Source organism: Ammodytes marinus (assembly GCF_949987685.1).
Source record: "Ammodytes marinus genome assembly, chromosome: 7".
Classification (NCBI taxonomy): Eukaryota; Metazoa; Chordata; class Actinopteri; order Uranoscopiformes; family Ammodytidae; genus Ammodytes; species Ammodytes marinus.
In genome coordinates, this window is record NC_137211.1 from 11,117,935 (window position 1) to 11,131,002 (window position 13,068).

General features: G+C 42.8%; 1 protein-coding gene across 1 annotated transcript in view; it reads right to left on the bottom strand.

Annotated features, from left to right (window-relative positions):
• Positions 1 to 6,579, bottom strand: part of cpne5a (copine Va) — a gene marked incomplete at its 3' end in the record, with an annotated part of 61,976 nt that extends 55,397 nt beyond the window's left edge. Inside the window, exon 1 of the mRNA XM_080030322.1 lies at positions 6,455 to 6,579. Coding sequence (XP_079886448.1) covers positions 6,455 to 6,564 — 110 coding nt within the window. The 5' untranslated portion in view covers positions 6,565 to 6,579. The remainder of the gene's footprint in view (positions 1 to 6,454) is intronic.
• Positions 6,580 to 13,068: the final 6,489 nt, after the last annotated feature.

Here is a 13,068-nt window from a genome sequence, read left to right on the forward strand (position 1 = left end):
TGGTTTTAAATAGTCTTGTCTTATTGGCTGGTCGAATCCAGTACCAGCTGCTGCCTCACTGGCAGCTTGAAAGTCAAGTTTTTGACCGTGTTAGAGGGAGGAAAGTCTTTATTACATTAGAGACACACAGGGGTGGCTGGGGGGATGAGGTGAAGGATGGTTTACATTTTCAAGTCTACAGTGTCACTTCACTTTCTCCACTGCCCTATGGCACTCTTTTTTACCTTTGTTCGAACCCAGACATTTTCTTTCCACTTACACACCACAGGGTCAGTAGGTCTACCTTTTGTCTAACATTCCCTTAAGCAGATTCTCAGGGGTCAAGGGGTCAGAGAACCAAATGGGGGAGATATGTGCCGCTGCTGCAGAGGTCCGCTGAACCTTCACAAATAGGAGGGATCCCTTTATTTTGACTGAAATATCCACTTTTCTTTTGAGGTTATTTTTGTAACTCATAGAAAGCTTTGTACAATGTATGATGCATGAGAGGTCATCAGATGCAGCCGCTTCAGAAGCACCATCGCTGATAAAATCGCATGCACTCCTGATTTTCATCAGCGTAAAATTATTTCTGAATGCATTGCATAATTGAACACAATACAGAGTAATGTTGCTTTTGTCTGGATCTCAAAACACTCCCTTCCATTACATTCAACGTGCAATCTGTTCTCTTTATTAGTGACAGGCCCATCTGCTGACCTTCACTGCGATGGCACCAGGTGTCTTCTTCTCCTCCGCCTGTTTAATTATTCAGTTTCTCTTCAACCTGGGATCTCACCAGGTCGACAGTACCTGCAGCAGAGCACTCCCTGGGCGGCCATCTTGTGGGCAGAGACAGAATCTCAGTGGTAAAAAAAAAAAAGGCTTTTCTGCAGCTATAATAAATGAGAATGCACAGACGCTGTGAACTCCTTGTTTCAGACTGGCTTTGGGTGTGTGGCTAATGTCTGGCCTGGGAATAATATCACTGCTAATTGCTCGTTGTAACAGCATGGGGTCTGAGCAGATTTGTATTTTCTTTTTTTGCAAAAACCTGTGGGAGATGCAAAAACTGATACTATATGGCTGTTGCAGAGCACTTTGCACCTACTGAAGCCTGCTGTGAATTTACACCCATGTATCTCCGTCTCAAGCCACAAACATCTTTGAAGGCACCCACTAACATTTTACTTCGCATACGGCAGACGTAAAGCGCATTAAATTGTACACTAAGAAACGAATCAGGCACAGTAAAGAATAAAACTAAATCAAGATAAGGAAAGGAAAGGAAAGGAAAGGAAAATCTGCGCAGACACATTCATGTGTGGAGCAGAGAGAGCAGGGTCAGTCTCACTAGTGATCACAATAATAAATCATACAATAAACTCTCTCAGAGCATAAGAATAATTTATGTTACTTAGGGGGTGAGATAGCTAGAGACAGCAAATAGGGCGGAAACACAAATGGAGCTGTCTAATTGGACTCATGTTGAGCCTCCATAGGTGGAAGCAGCATACAGCACATAGGGTAAACCACAATGAGCATGAACTGGCAAACACTCACAGGAATTAGTCATATGGATGGCACACACACACACCTATCAATTCAAACACACACACACACACAAACACACACACACACATACACACACACACACACACACACACACACACACACACACACTGGAGCCAGCCTTCTGACTTCAAACACCCTGAAAAAATATTTGATCCTTCTTTCTATGAGTAATGGGATCCTAAATTAACTCATATCCCCCTGCCAGTCAAAACAGTTGGTTATCTATCTCACCTAAAATATTTCTGTATCTCTCTTTTTCTTTTCTCCTCTTCTCACTAGTATGAATCGGGTGGGGCTCAGTGAAAAAGTGATGCTACATATTTTGGTTTACCAACGGGAGGGAATGAGAAACATTTGAAGTTTGTGGATTGTTACTGTCACCGACAATCAAATCTGACAAATTCTTTGGCGCGTAAAATGCATATTGTGGGACTTTAAGTTACGTTTTTCAGTGAAGGCTGCAACATGGATAATGTGGGAAAATCTTCACAGAGTAACCTCACCACCAGCTGTCACATTTCCAAAGACAATCTTATTGCTACACCACACTCTTGACTTTTCCTGCCATTCCAATCAACACTTTCAGAGGACACAGGCATCCTGCAGAGGGTTATAAACCACCGACATGTCATCACAACTGTGTTTCCATGGGATCCCCCTCTGGTGTCATACATCCCAAATGAGAATATATTAATAATACTGACACCACCACAAGCCAAGTGTCTGGGATCCAAACTAATTTTCACTGTGTCATGGGTTCATGCATAATTATCTGCTTCATTGACATGTGAGCTTCTGCTGCTGCAATCCTAAAATTCCCAAAATTGGAAGAAAAAAAAGACCCTGGTATCTCTCAGCCTCGATCTCCAAAACAGATGCGACACATCACTCAAACACAAACACAAACACACACCATCCTACAAGATAAGAACTGCACGTTCGCCCCAGGTCGGTCTTAACCCAGAACACGATTTTTTTTTTAAACAACACAATAGTAACTGCAAATTGAAATTGATATTTTATTAATATTTCATGCTCTTGCACAATGCACAACGCAAACTAATTCAATTCAAACTTGCTTTCGGGCCAGACCAAAACCAAAAGATATTTCAAGTAGAAAAGCAAAGTTCCAGGGTTTCATTGAATGGGTAACTATGACTGAATGAGATCAACAGCTACTGACTGACACTACAACAGCAAAGTTACAGGCCATAACAATGCATGAGAAAAACATTTAAATACAGGTTTTTTTCACAGCTTGAATATCAACTGCTCCGATTAAGCAATTGGTTTTGACGGATTGAGAAAGGATGCCACCATACACCCCTTATCTTCCCGGTGATTTCATTAGGCATCCCCCCTCAGGAGGAGTTCAGATTAAAGAAGCATGCCGCAAGTTTTCAGATTGACCCCTGAGGAACAGCAATCAGTGGCCCTGTACGCCAGGGTTCCCTTCCTAGGAGCATTTGTCACGGGGGGGCTGGCAGTCATGTGACCTCTTGTGCCTTTCACCAGGTAATGAATCCCTCGGGAGCAGAGTGGCCTGGTTGAGTTAGATCCCTCCAGCTATGGAATGCATTGATTGGATGCAGTGCAACTCTAACCAATCTATCACAGCAAATGAATGTTTACGGCCAGCTCCGAAGCTGCAGCAGAGAACAAGAGGGGATGGACAGGGATGCAGTGGCCTCGCCCTGGTGAAATGGGCGATGGGGGTGCTGATGAAGTTCCATGTTTAAGCTGTCAGGTGGGAGGCTGATCACAGGAAAAAGGGAGGGTGGCCTTTTCAGCCGATTTCACCATGAGTGGCATACCTGTGGGGTGTTTTGACGCATTGCAAAGGACGAGTACATTTCTATTATTCGCCCTCCGTTGATCTGTTTTCAAATGGGAGTGAAATAAAATTGAAGCTTTGCCATTATGCTCAGTGGTTCTACTGGACTAAAGTGTACACCATAAACTCACGATGATAAAATGTCCTCCTCTTGATGGTAACTTTCAAATGAAATGCCAAAAGCAAATATTTTCTCTCTGCTCTGAAACCAATGTCATGGACGTCTAGCTTGTCAACTACGCTCCCTCATTCGGATCACGGGGGCACACACAGTAAACAGCGCATTTACAAATCATTACTTTCACCCATGGATCTGTACTGTGGCAAACCAAAAGGGAAACACAGAAGAAATATTCATTAAATGAAGATCCATGTGCCTTCAGGGGCTGTGGGATTTCTGTCTGTGTGCACATTTTTTTCCGACATTTATTACCAAAACCATTCTTCACAGTGGAACCACAGAGCTGAAGCCCCAATTTCCCTTAAGTCATTGTTCATGGGAACTCTGAGACGGCTGCAAAGCCGAGATATAGAGAAGTGCACATTTTACAATCCAGTGGGATTCACATTTAATACTTTGTTCATAATTAAAGCATGATGTAGCAAACCGGACAGACAACTTATGAAATATTCATCCCAGCTGCTTAAATATTAACTAATAAACACAGCCATTACTGCCACGTAAAAATCTGTAAAATCAACAGCCGATCACCGTCCCTAACCGGGTGGTCTGTATTCAATGGCATACGCTTGGTAAGGCAGATATAGGGCTGGAGGCCACTTGGTTTTGATGAGCCATCTTATTGCTGAGTTGGAGTGCATTCCTCGCGGCAAAGAAGCAGATGCTCTAGGCTCGGCTCACTGGCTGACCTGTGAGCTAAACCAATCAGAGTCGTAGATGGGGAATAATCTGCTATCACAGCGTTGCACTAGTTTTGATAAGGGGTAGTTCGCTTCAGTCCCTACAGTTTGTAAGGGGATTTCTTCAATATTGGCAGAGGGATTTGAGATGCCTGTAGGGCCACGCGCCACAATTCAATTCCCTGTATGCTAAAACTTCAGAGCTTTCAGGCTTGCTATTTCAATTACACAGAGTTGTGGAGCATGTGTCTCTCACCCACAAAACAGCCCCTGTTTCTATCTATTCAAAAACACACTTGATGAAAAGTGAGCAAAAAAACTGCATGCACAACCATTTATTCCATATGTGTGCAACTTTTAGGCTCTTAAGCGTCTGATCTTTGAAGCAGAGCTTGTACATGAGCTCCTATAGCAATCTTTACAAGTCACAAAGAAGAAAAGACAATACCTTATGTCTTGGGTCTAATAACAGGCAGTTTTTCAAGGCCCAGTTAAAGCAAAAGCAAAGGAATGATTGTTTCTTCTCTATCATTTTTTTCCTAGAGCAAATCCTTGTTTGGAGAGACATTAATGACAGATAAGGGAACTGCAGATCGACACAGCCTAGGGGCAGAAACATACAATCCAGCTTAAAGTATGAAGGTCTGAGGGGAAAAAAACAAATGTGAGTACCAAGAGAGAGGGAAAAGCACAAGTTCAGCTGCTGCTCACAATAAATGCCACACAATGGAGAACACACATACACACACACACACACACACACACACACACATATCTATACACAAACACACACACACACATACTATGCCAACCTTACATGACCACCACTAAGTTACTCTTTCCTCAGTTACACACACAATTAAAATCATTTTGATTTCATAAACACATGATTTTACAGAAGGCTCTGTAATGCTGTGCATCTTCTTTAAATATCCCCCACCACGCCCTATAGCTGCAGCATCCAACCAGTGCATTCTGTAAAGGTTAACATATGTTAACACGTTTTGAACCGTGATTAATGTATTAACTAAAACACTCAACAAGGAACAAAATGTTGCCTACATGGTAACAGAAATGTTGAGTACAGAGGCAATCCATCAGTTTCCCCTCAAGATAACTGAGTGAGTGGATGGGGATTGAGAACAACGCAGATGAAGAGCAGGGTGAAGGGAAGAATGTCAGCAGGATGTTTTATTAATAAATATTTCCTGTGTTGTTCTCTCCATTGTTTCATATATTCATTATATATGGGATCAGTTTCAACAACAGTGCAGATGGGAACATATAACTTAAATATACCAGGCACTTAAGAGCTAAAAACTATGGATTATGGCTAAATGACTCACAGCTCATGTAGACCTTAACACAAATTTCGATTAGACACGCTAATTAAAATCAAAATATTATCTAACGTGTGTTCATAACCTGCATATGCAGCCAATAAGTGTAGCAGGAGCCTATAGTGCGGTTTGGCTCTACCTGCAGCCAGAGCTGCCCCACCCAAAACAGCGGAGGCACTTGCCATCATCGTGGCATTTGTTTTTTGGAGGGAGGAAACCAGGGATTTGGATATCAAAAGGTGAACGAGGGCGAATTGTTGTTGCATGTTTTTACTACAAAGTGTCATTTTCGACTGTCAGTCGGTTATAGCCTACAGCATCACACGAGATGCTGTCAAGGGAAACCTCTCAGGCACGCCAACAGACTGTACCGCGGTCGATATTTCCTATGGAACTACTATTAGCACGCGACTTGTCGCGCGCAGAACACAGTCCCGTAGAGCCACGACTCACTTTGACTGAATAGTCGTAAAAAGCGTACATCTTTACGATTAATAGGAAAAATAAAAGCGTAAAAGTTTGGTTGTAAGAGCAGTTGTCTACTTCCCTAAATGTAATTAGGTAAATGTTGTACATCACTGCAGTGAGCTCAGCTGTATAATATTTGCTGTTCAAAGAAAGTCCCTGAAATGTTTAAAAAGTCCAAATGTCTATGCAGAGCTTTGGCCTATAGCAGCCTGGTCGTTTTATCGTTTGAAAAGTTGTTTTATTTTTCAAAAGGTTTGACATGCTGCTCTTTCTTCATTACCAAGTGTTATATTGCAAGTTGCTTATTTTCTGTTTCCTCGTAGCAAAACGCACCCAAAGCGCGCGAAGCTCACAAAGCCTGACTCATCCAGCAGCATCAGCACCGGAGTGGACTCACCTGCAGGACACGGTGATCTCCACTTTGGTGGCCGGGATGCTCCCGCTGATGGGGTCGAAGTCACGGACCGTCGCCGTGGCCTCCACTTTGTCCATCACGTCTCCCTCCATGCGTCTGGGAGAGCCAGGCCAGCTACCCGGGCTGCGTGAGTCCCTCTGTACCTGGAGAGCCGACTGTGGAGAGCCGACGCGCAGCGGGCGAGCGAGCGTGCAGGAGCGGGTACGGTCCAGACAAACCTCCTAAGTGCTGTCCATTCCAACAGCATGGAAAGTTGAATGTGAGGCTGCGGCAGTTGGGCGATTGATTTGCCTACAGTGGAATTACCAGCGCCAACTCCGCTGTTTTCCAGGCAAAGAATGAGCTCCTCTGCCAGAGCAGCGTAAGAAAAGTAAGAGCTGTAAACTCCACCCCTCCTCTCTGCATTTATAGCCTACATGCGGGGCTGCGATTGACACTCGTTGCAGCTTCAAGCTATTGATCTATGATTTGACTGATCGTTATATCTCTCCATAATGGTTATAACAGCCTCTAAGAAATAGCCATAGCACCGCTTGGGCGTTAATATTGCGTCAGACTGTATTTTCTCCCTCCTTATATTTTGAACATCTTCAAAGTGAAATTCCCTTATAGATTCAGTAATCCAGCAGGGCGGATTCCCTGGCTGACATATATTAACAAGACTGCTTCAAATTACCCCAAATCATCAAGAATCAAATGTAGCCTAAAAGCTGAACCTTAACGTCACACGCATCTGCTGGATACTTCATGTTCACCCAGGCATGTGACATTATATTACTGTATTTATAATGTCTTATTAGTTATTGAAAGGTTGCCTGATTGGCTTTCAGCATGTGGACAGCTCCTCAAACTTCTAAAGCTTCAGTCACAGCCTCATTGCTTATTTTCTCTTGCCCAACAAACACACACACACACACACACACACACACACACACAAACACATATATACACACACTGTATATGCATCTGTGCTGTGCTCTCTCTCAGGGGAGCCTCATTTTCGTTTTATCGTTTTCCTAATTGAGCAACCCTGTGAAATGGGGAGAAAATTCAGCCTGTCCAACAAATAATTGATAGGCAAACTATTTTTGCAGTGTGTGTGTGTGTGTGTGTGTGTGTGTGTGTGTGTGTGTGTGTGTGTGTGTGTGTGTGTGTGTGTGTGTGTGTGTGTGTGTGTGTGTGTCACTCCCATCAGTTACAGGCACCAACTACAGGTGAAATCTCCAAGGAGAGGATCACCGCATAGAGTGATTGCTTCTCTCTTGCAAAACGTTCCAAGTGATCACTCTAAATCACTGCCCATGTCCCATGTTACCTGCTCTCACATGAAAACGGGGAATACACCATCTCCAAATCGATATACACAAAAGGTTTGAAGACCATCGTTAATTTATAAATCACTGTATGTATCTTCCATAACTCAGAAACAAACCATGCAGCTACTGAAACTATGTGGTCCATGCCACAGGCTATCCATCACTCTCCAAGCTTCATTTCTGAGCAGCAAGCAAATGTGGGAGTTCTATACACAGGGAGGGTGCATACTGCTCTGGATATATTTCTTCATCTGGAAGGTAGACTCTGACATGGCGATGAGGGCTGAACAATTCGGACACAGCACCGCAGAGTGCAGCTTCATCGTTAGTCATGTTCCCTCTGTAATTAGGCCCAGTGTTCGCCCTCGGTTGGTTGATTTTGAGCTCCCTTCAGTGCTCCGCTCCCCACCACCTGCTGTGTGGCTTTCCACTGTTCCCACCCGCGGCCACCTCACTTCCTATATCTGTGGCAGGAGTGTAATTACAGCTGTTTGAAATCCCTCTGTGGTGTGTGTGTGTGTGTGTGTGTGTGTGTGTGTGTGTGTGTGTGTGTGTGTGTGTGTGTGTGTGTGTGTGTGTGTGTGTGTGTGTGTGTGTGTGTGTGTGTGTGTGTGTGTGTGTGTAAGCAGTGTTACCACCCAGATACCGCCTCAGCATCAGCAGGGGGAGAAGGCCAGTTAACGAGTGCAATTTTTTCCATTTTCATTTTGTAAAACTGTGTAGTATTCTGCAACTTTTCAGATGAAAATAATGAACATTTTACTCTACTAGGCCGTCTACTAGGCCGCTCTAGACAATTGCTATTTCCCGGGTTTACATTCTGATATTAACTTGTTATTATTTTTGGATGGTATCAAAATCCTAAACGGTATGTAGAGTATTTTAAATGAGTGGCCAGGCACCTGGACCACGTAAAGAATTTAAGAAATACACTTGCTTTTAAGTCCCTCAAAGGCTTCACTATTCCAAATATAAACTTAGTAAGATATTTGACTATTTCTCCCATTTGTGACAAATGTGGAGCTGCTGCTTATTAACTAACCAATTGTCATATTGTCCAATATTATTTAAGTTCTGGTGTGACATATTTGATTGTTTTTTTTAAAGCAATGTAAAGTTAACAGTCAGCCGGACTGTAATTTGGCAATATTTGGTTGCTCTGACAGGACAAAGGCTCTCCCCTCCCATCAAAAGCAGGTTCATAAAATTGGCATGGTTGCAGCTATAAGATGATATCATTAAACTGGAAGTCTTCATGCCCTGTGCTTAAAGAGGTGGCTGAACGAAATTATTTCCTTTGCTAGGATGGAACAAATTTACGGAGCCTTGACATTGGCAACAACAACAAAAAAACCTTTCTGCCCAGATGATAAAAATGTTAATAATAGTATTTAAATAGGGTAGGCCTAGGGTGATCAAATCAGTGAGACACAAACATATAGCAAATAATGAGCTGAAAAAGACTGTAAAAGCTGCATGTAGCTTGGGGAGAGAAGTCTCTAATCGTTGTTTTAGCTCTGTGAAGCAACATACTGTAAATGGAGCATGTAGGAAATATGGGATGTAACTTGTAGAGATGGTTGTTTCCAAAAGTGTTGTTGTGTGTGTTTTATTTTATGTTTTGTTACCATTTTTCACATCTCTGTTGAAATCCGGACCCCTTCAAGGGCAGGTGTGCCATGTTGCAAGGTTTGTTGTTAACACCAAACCACTGACGACTGAATGAATTAACTTCGTTTCCACAGGCCTCTCCCTTGCCCCTTGATGCCCACACAGAGAAGCAGGTGAAGGCAGGCCAGGCAGGCAGGTATGGAAATAGGTTTGAATGCGAAGCTAAAACACAAGCAGGTAACAATGAAAAACAATCTAACAATATGGCAATGAAAGGGCCTGGAGAATTAGAAATTAGGCTGAAGACGTGGGGTGGAGAGAGAGAGACTGTGACAGATAGACCAATAGAACCCTTTGAGGAACTCAGGAACTTAATCAGGAACCAAGGACTAAATCGAAATTGTCATGTTAAAAAGACACTATTTTTTTAGCTGAAGTTTATTGGCCACTGACCCTGCTGCAATTAAACCTTGTGTACAAAAAAATGTATATAGAAAGTCAAGACTATGCACAGATGTAAAGGAATGTGTAACAAAATATGTTGAAAAAATAATGAAAAAACTATACACAAACAATTAGTAAAGATTAATATGTTTATGGTAGAACCTCACAACCCCATGTATCTTGAATATAATGCCAGATGCCCAAAAAAAGCTTCTTTCCTGGGCTTTCCTCCTTTCCGATCACTTTGTCCCTGATGTGGTGACTCTGAAGAAAAGGAACCAGGGATTATAATGAGGGAAGCAGTGTGAGGATCTTCAGTCACACACACACAACAGTACAGAAAACAAATTAACTCAACTGAGAAGGGGTGTTTAGTTTGTCGTTGCTCCATTGCACCATCCAATTGAGCTGCACTGATGTGTGGTGGATGGAGCTCCACCAAGCATACAGGGAGGAAGAGCATTAGATTTGAGCTCATTCATCTTCTAGGTGACATAGGAATGGCAGAGAGTAGTCATGACAGAGGGCATCACAGGATGGGGCTTCTTTATGTAGGAATGTGTCCATATGAATGACACCTATGCGTGTACATGTGTGTGGTGTGGTGTGTGTGTGTGTGTGTGTGTGTGTGTGTGTGTGTGTGTGCGTGTGTGTGTGTGTGTGCGTGTGTGTGTGTGTGTGCGTGTGCGTGTGTGTGTGTGTGTGTGTGTGTCAGCAGTCACATCCGTCACAGGGATTGAACGCCAGGAAGTGTGCTGTTGGCAGACGCTCTTCCACCATCACTAAAACAGTGGAACGGGCTGTTTTCAGTGGCAGTGACAGGAAACGGCTGTGTTTTACCATGGTGAAGTTCCGCCACTTCCCTGTCAGGGAGTTCATTATGTTGTGAAAGACATTCACATTCCTGTGGAGGCATTTCCTATTAAAGAGTACAGTGGAGATTCTTCAGACTGTCACCTGTATGTGAGGCTGCAGAATTCCCTCATTGTATCCCTATGTGGTGTGAATCCCCACAACGCTCTTGTGACAATTGGTTTAGAATTAGAGTGGCAGGTACAGTTGCAGTTATGAAAGTATGCTTTGAAAAGATCAGGACGACAGATGGGGCCCTCTGTGGTTCTGCTTTGAAATGCTGCATAATTCATTCAAATCACAGAGAAGAAAATCATTTACTTTTATTGAAAGCTGTCATGCATGCAGGAATCATATATAACCCTTATCGAATTCCCAGAGTGTGATTGCCATTGGTGTACGTGAAAAAAGCTTGCAAATTTTAATGAAAGAAAATCATACTGGAGGCTTCCCTCATATCCTCTGACAGATCTGTTGCATAGGCATCTTTGACAGAAGGGAGGACTCAGCTGTGAGTCTGGGCCAGCAAAAACAGACAGGTCTTTCCTCTTTTCCTCTCATATTCAAAGCAATGTTGCCCCATTTGTATTATTAATGCTGATAATGTAAGCCTGAGGAATTTGTTGGTAGCAAATACCATGAACTGTTGAATTTGTCAGCTGTTGTATTTTCTGTTGTAATAATCGAGAAAGAGAGAGAGAGAGCGAAATGATAGCAGACCTAAAGAATAATTTGCAATTCTGAACTGCACACTCGCTTTGCCTTAGAGACCAATGGGCGGGTCGCTGTGATACCTAGTCCAAGACAGCTGGATTCTCAGCATTCTTTTATTTCTCATTGTTTCTCACTCATTTGTCTTGTCGCAGAATCAAAATGGATGGCAAATAATTCTCTTGACAAAATATGACAAAAGAAAGACTACATCTTGGTTCTAACATATGACATCATCGCACCATCTTTGTTGAAATATCTGATTCACGTTGCGTTTGCACGAGCGAGTAGATGGTCCAATCAATGCATCCAGTTGCTCATTTTAAATGTCAAGCTCTAACAAACAGAAACGATCCCTAGGGAAGTCATTTAGGGCTCCTCAGCTTGGATGAGCTGCCTCCCTCTGAATGCCAAGTGCCCATAAACTTGTTAGAGACATAATCTGGAAAAGTTGAGGTCCCCCACACCCCCACTTCTATGTGCCTCTTGAGGGTTTCTCTGAATATCGCGGTGGTGCCACAAGCCTCCTTGCTACACTTCACAGGCAACTCATCATTCAGCAGCATCCTGACCTAGATCCAGCCATCCCTGTGCTCACATCATATGCATATTCATTGAGTTCTCTTAATCATAAGAATTCCCCTGGAGCGGAAGAGAAAACTCTCTAATTGGTTGCTATCATCAGATGGTAGCTCTAGGCTGTGTTTGTCTTGGCTGCAACATGTTTTTGTCTTATTTGGCTGCTGCCCTGGTTTTAATGCAGGTTCAGGGCTGGCTATCATCTTCCATATCAGCGGTCACTTGTGAAATGAGTGCCTGAGAGATGAGTTCCTGTGTTTAGGCAAGTAAACACAAGATGCGTGCTTGAATCTGCCTTCTTTCTAGTTCAGAAACCGCACTTCATGATCAAGACTGACTCAAGGATGCAGCTGCTGACTCTCAGGGAAGTATGCTTGCCTTCTGTTACTGTCATCCTGTCATAACTGGTTTGTTATGCAAACTGTCACCTGTAAATAAGAAACATACACTTAGACCAATCCAAACTTCATAACAGGCACTCTCTCCTCTCCTTGGCTAAATGATCGATTGCAGTGTCAGTTGTGAGTGTAGGAAAATTTAAAATGGTTTGAGGCTGCAAACATCAATTTATTCCAGGTTCAGGTTCATAGTACAGTGAGAAGGACACAAATACTGTAAATGTATAAAAATAATTGACTTTTAGTACTCATCTTTAAAATTTATTTGATTGATTTCACCATTAAATATTTTCGGGAGAGCACAGACTTATAAGACATTACAGTATAGGCATGGTGAGAAATGTGGCGAAAAAACTTTTGGGAGAGGAATCAGCAACAAGAGAGGTTAACACCATTCACCCACAGTGACTGAGCTGACTATTCAATCAGCGCTCCCAAAATACAAATTAAACGTTATTAAAAATCACATCATTGAATATTCACAATATAAAGTTTGCCAAAAATCCTGCTGTCGGCATTCTATGACACTCCTTTAACAGTTCGATGGTGTTTTGTTTTGTGCCCCCAATGGAGCCTGGAAGGCCCAAACCCTAACCGGACAGTGCTTCCTTGAAGGCTCCGTTGGGGGCACAAAAACCAAACACCCCTGTAAAGCAAAGCAAAGCAAGTTTATTTATATAGCACA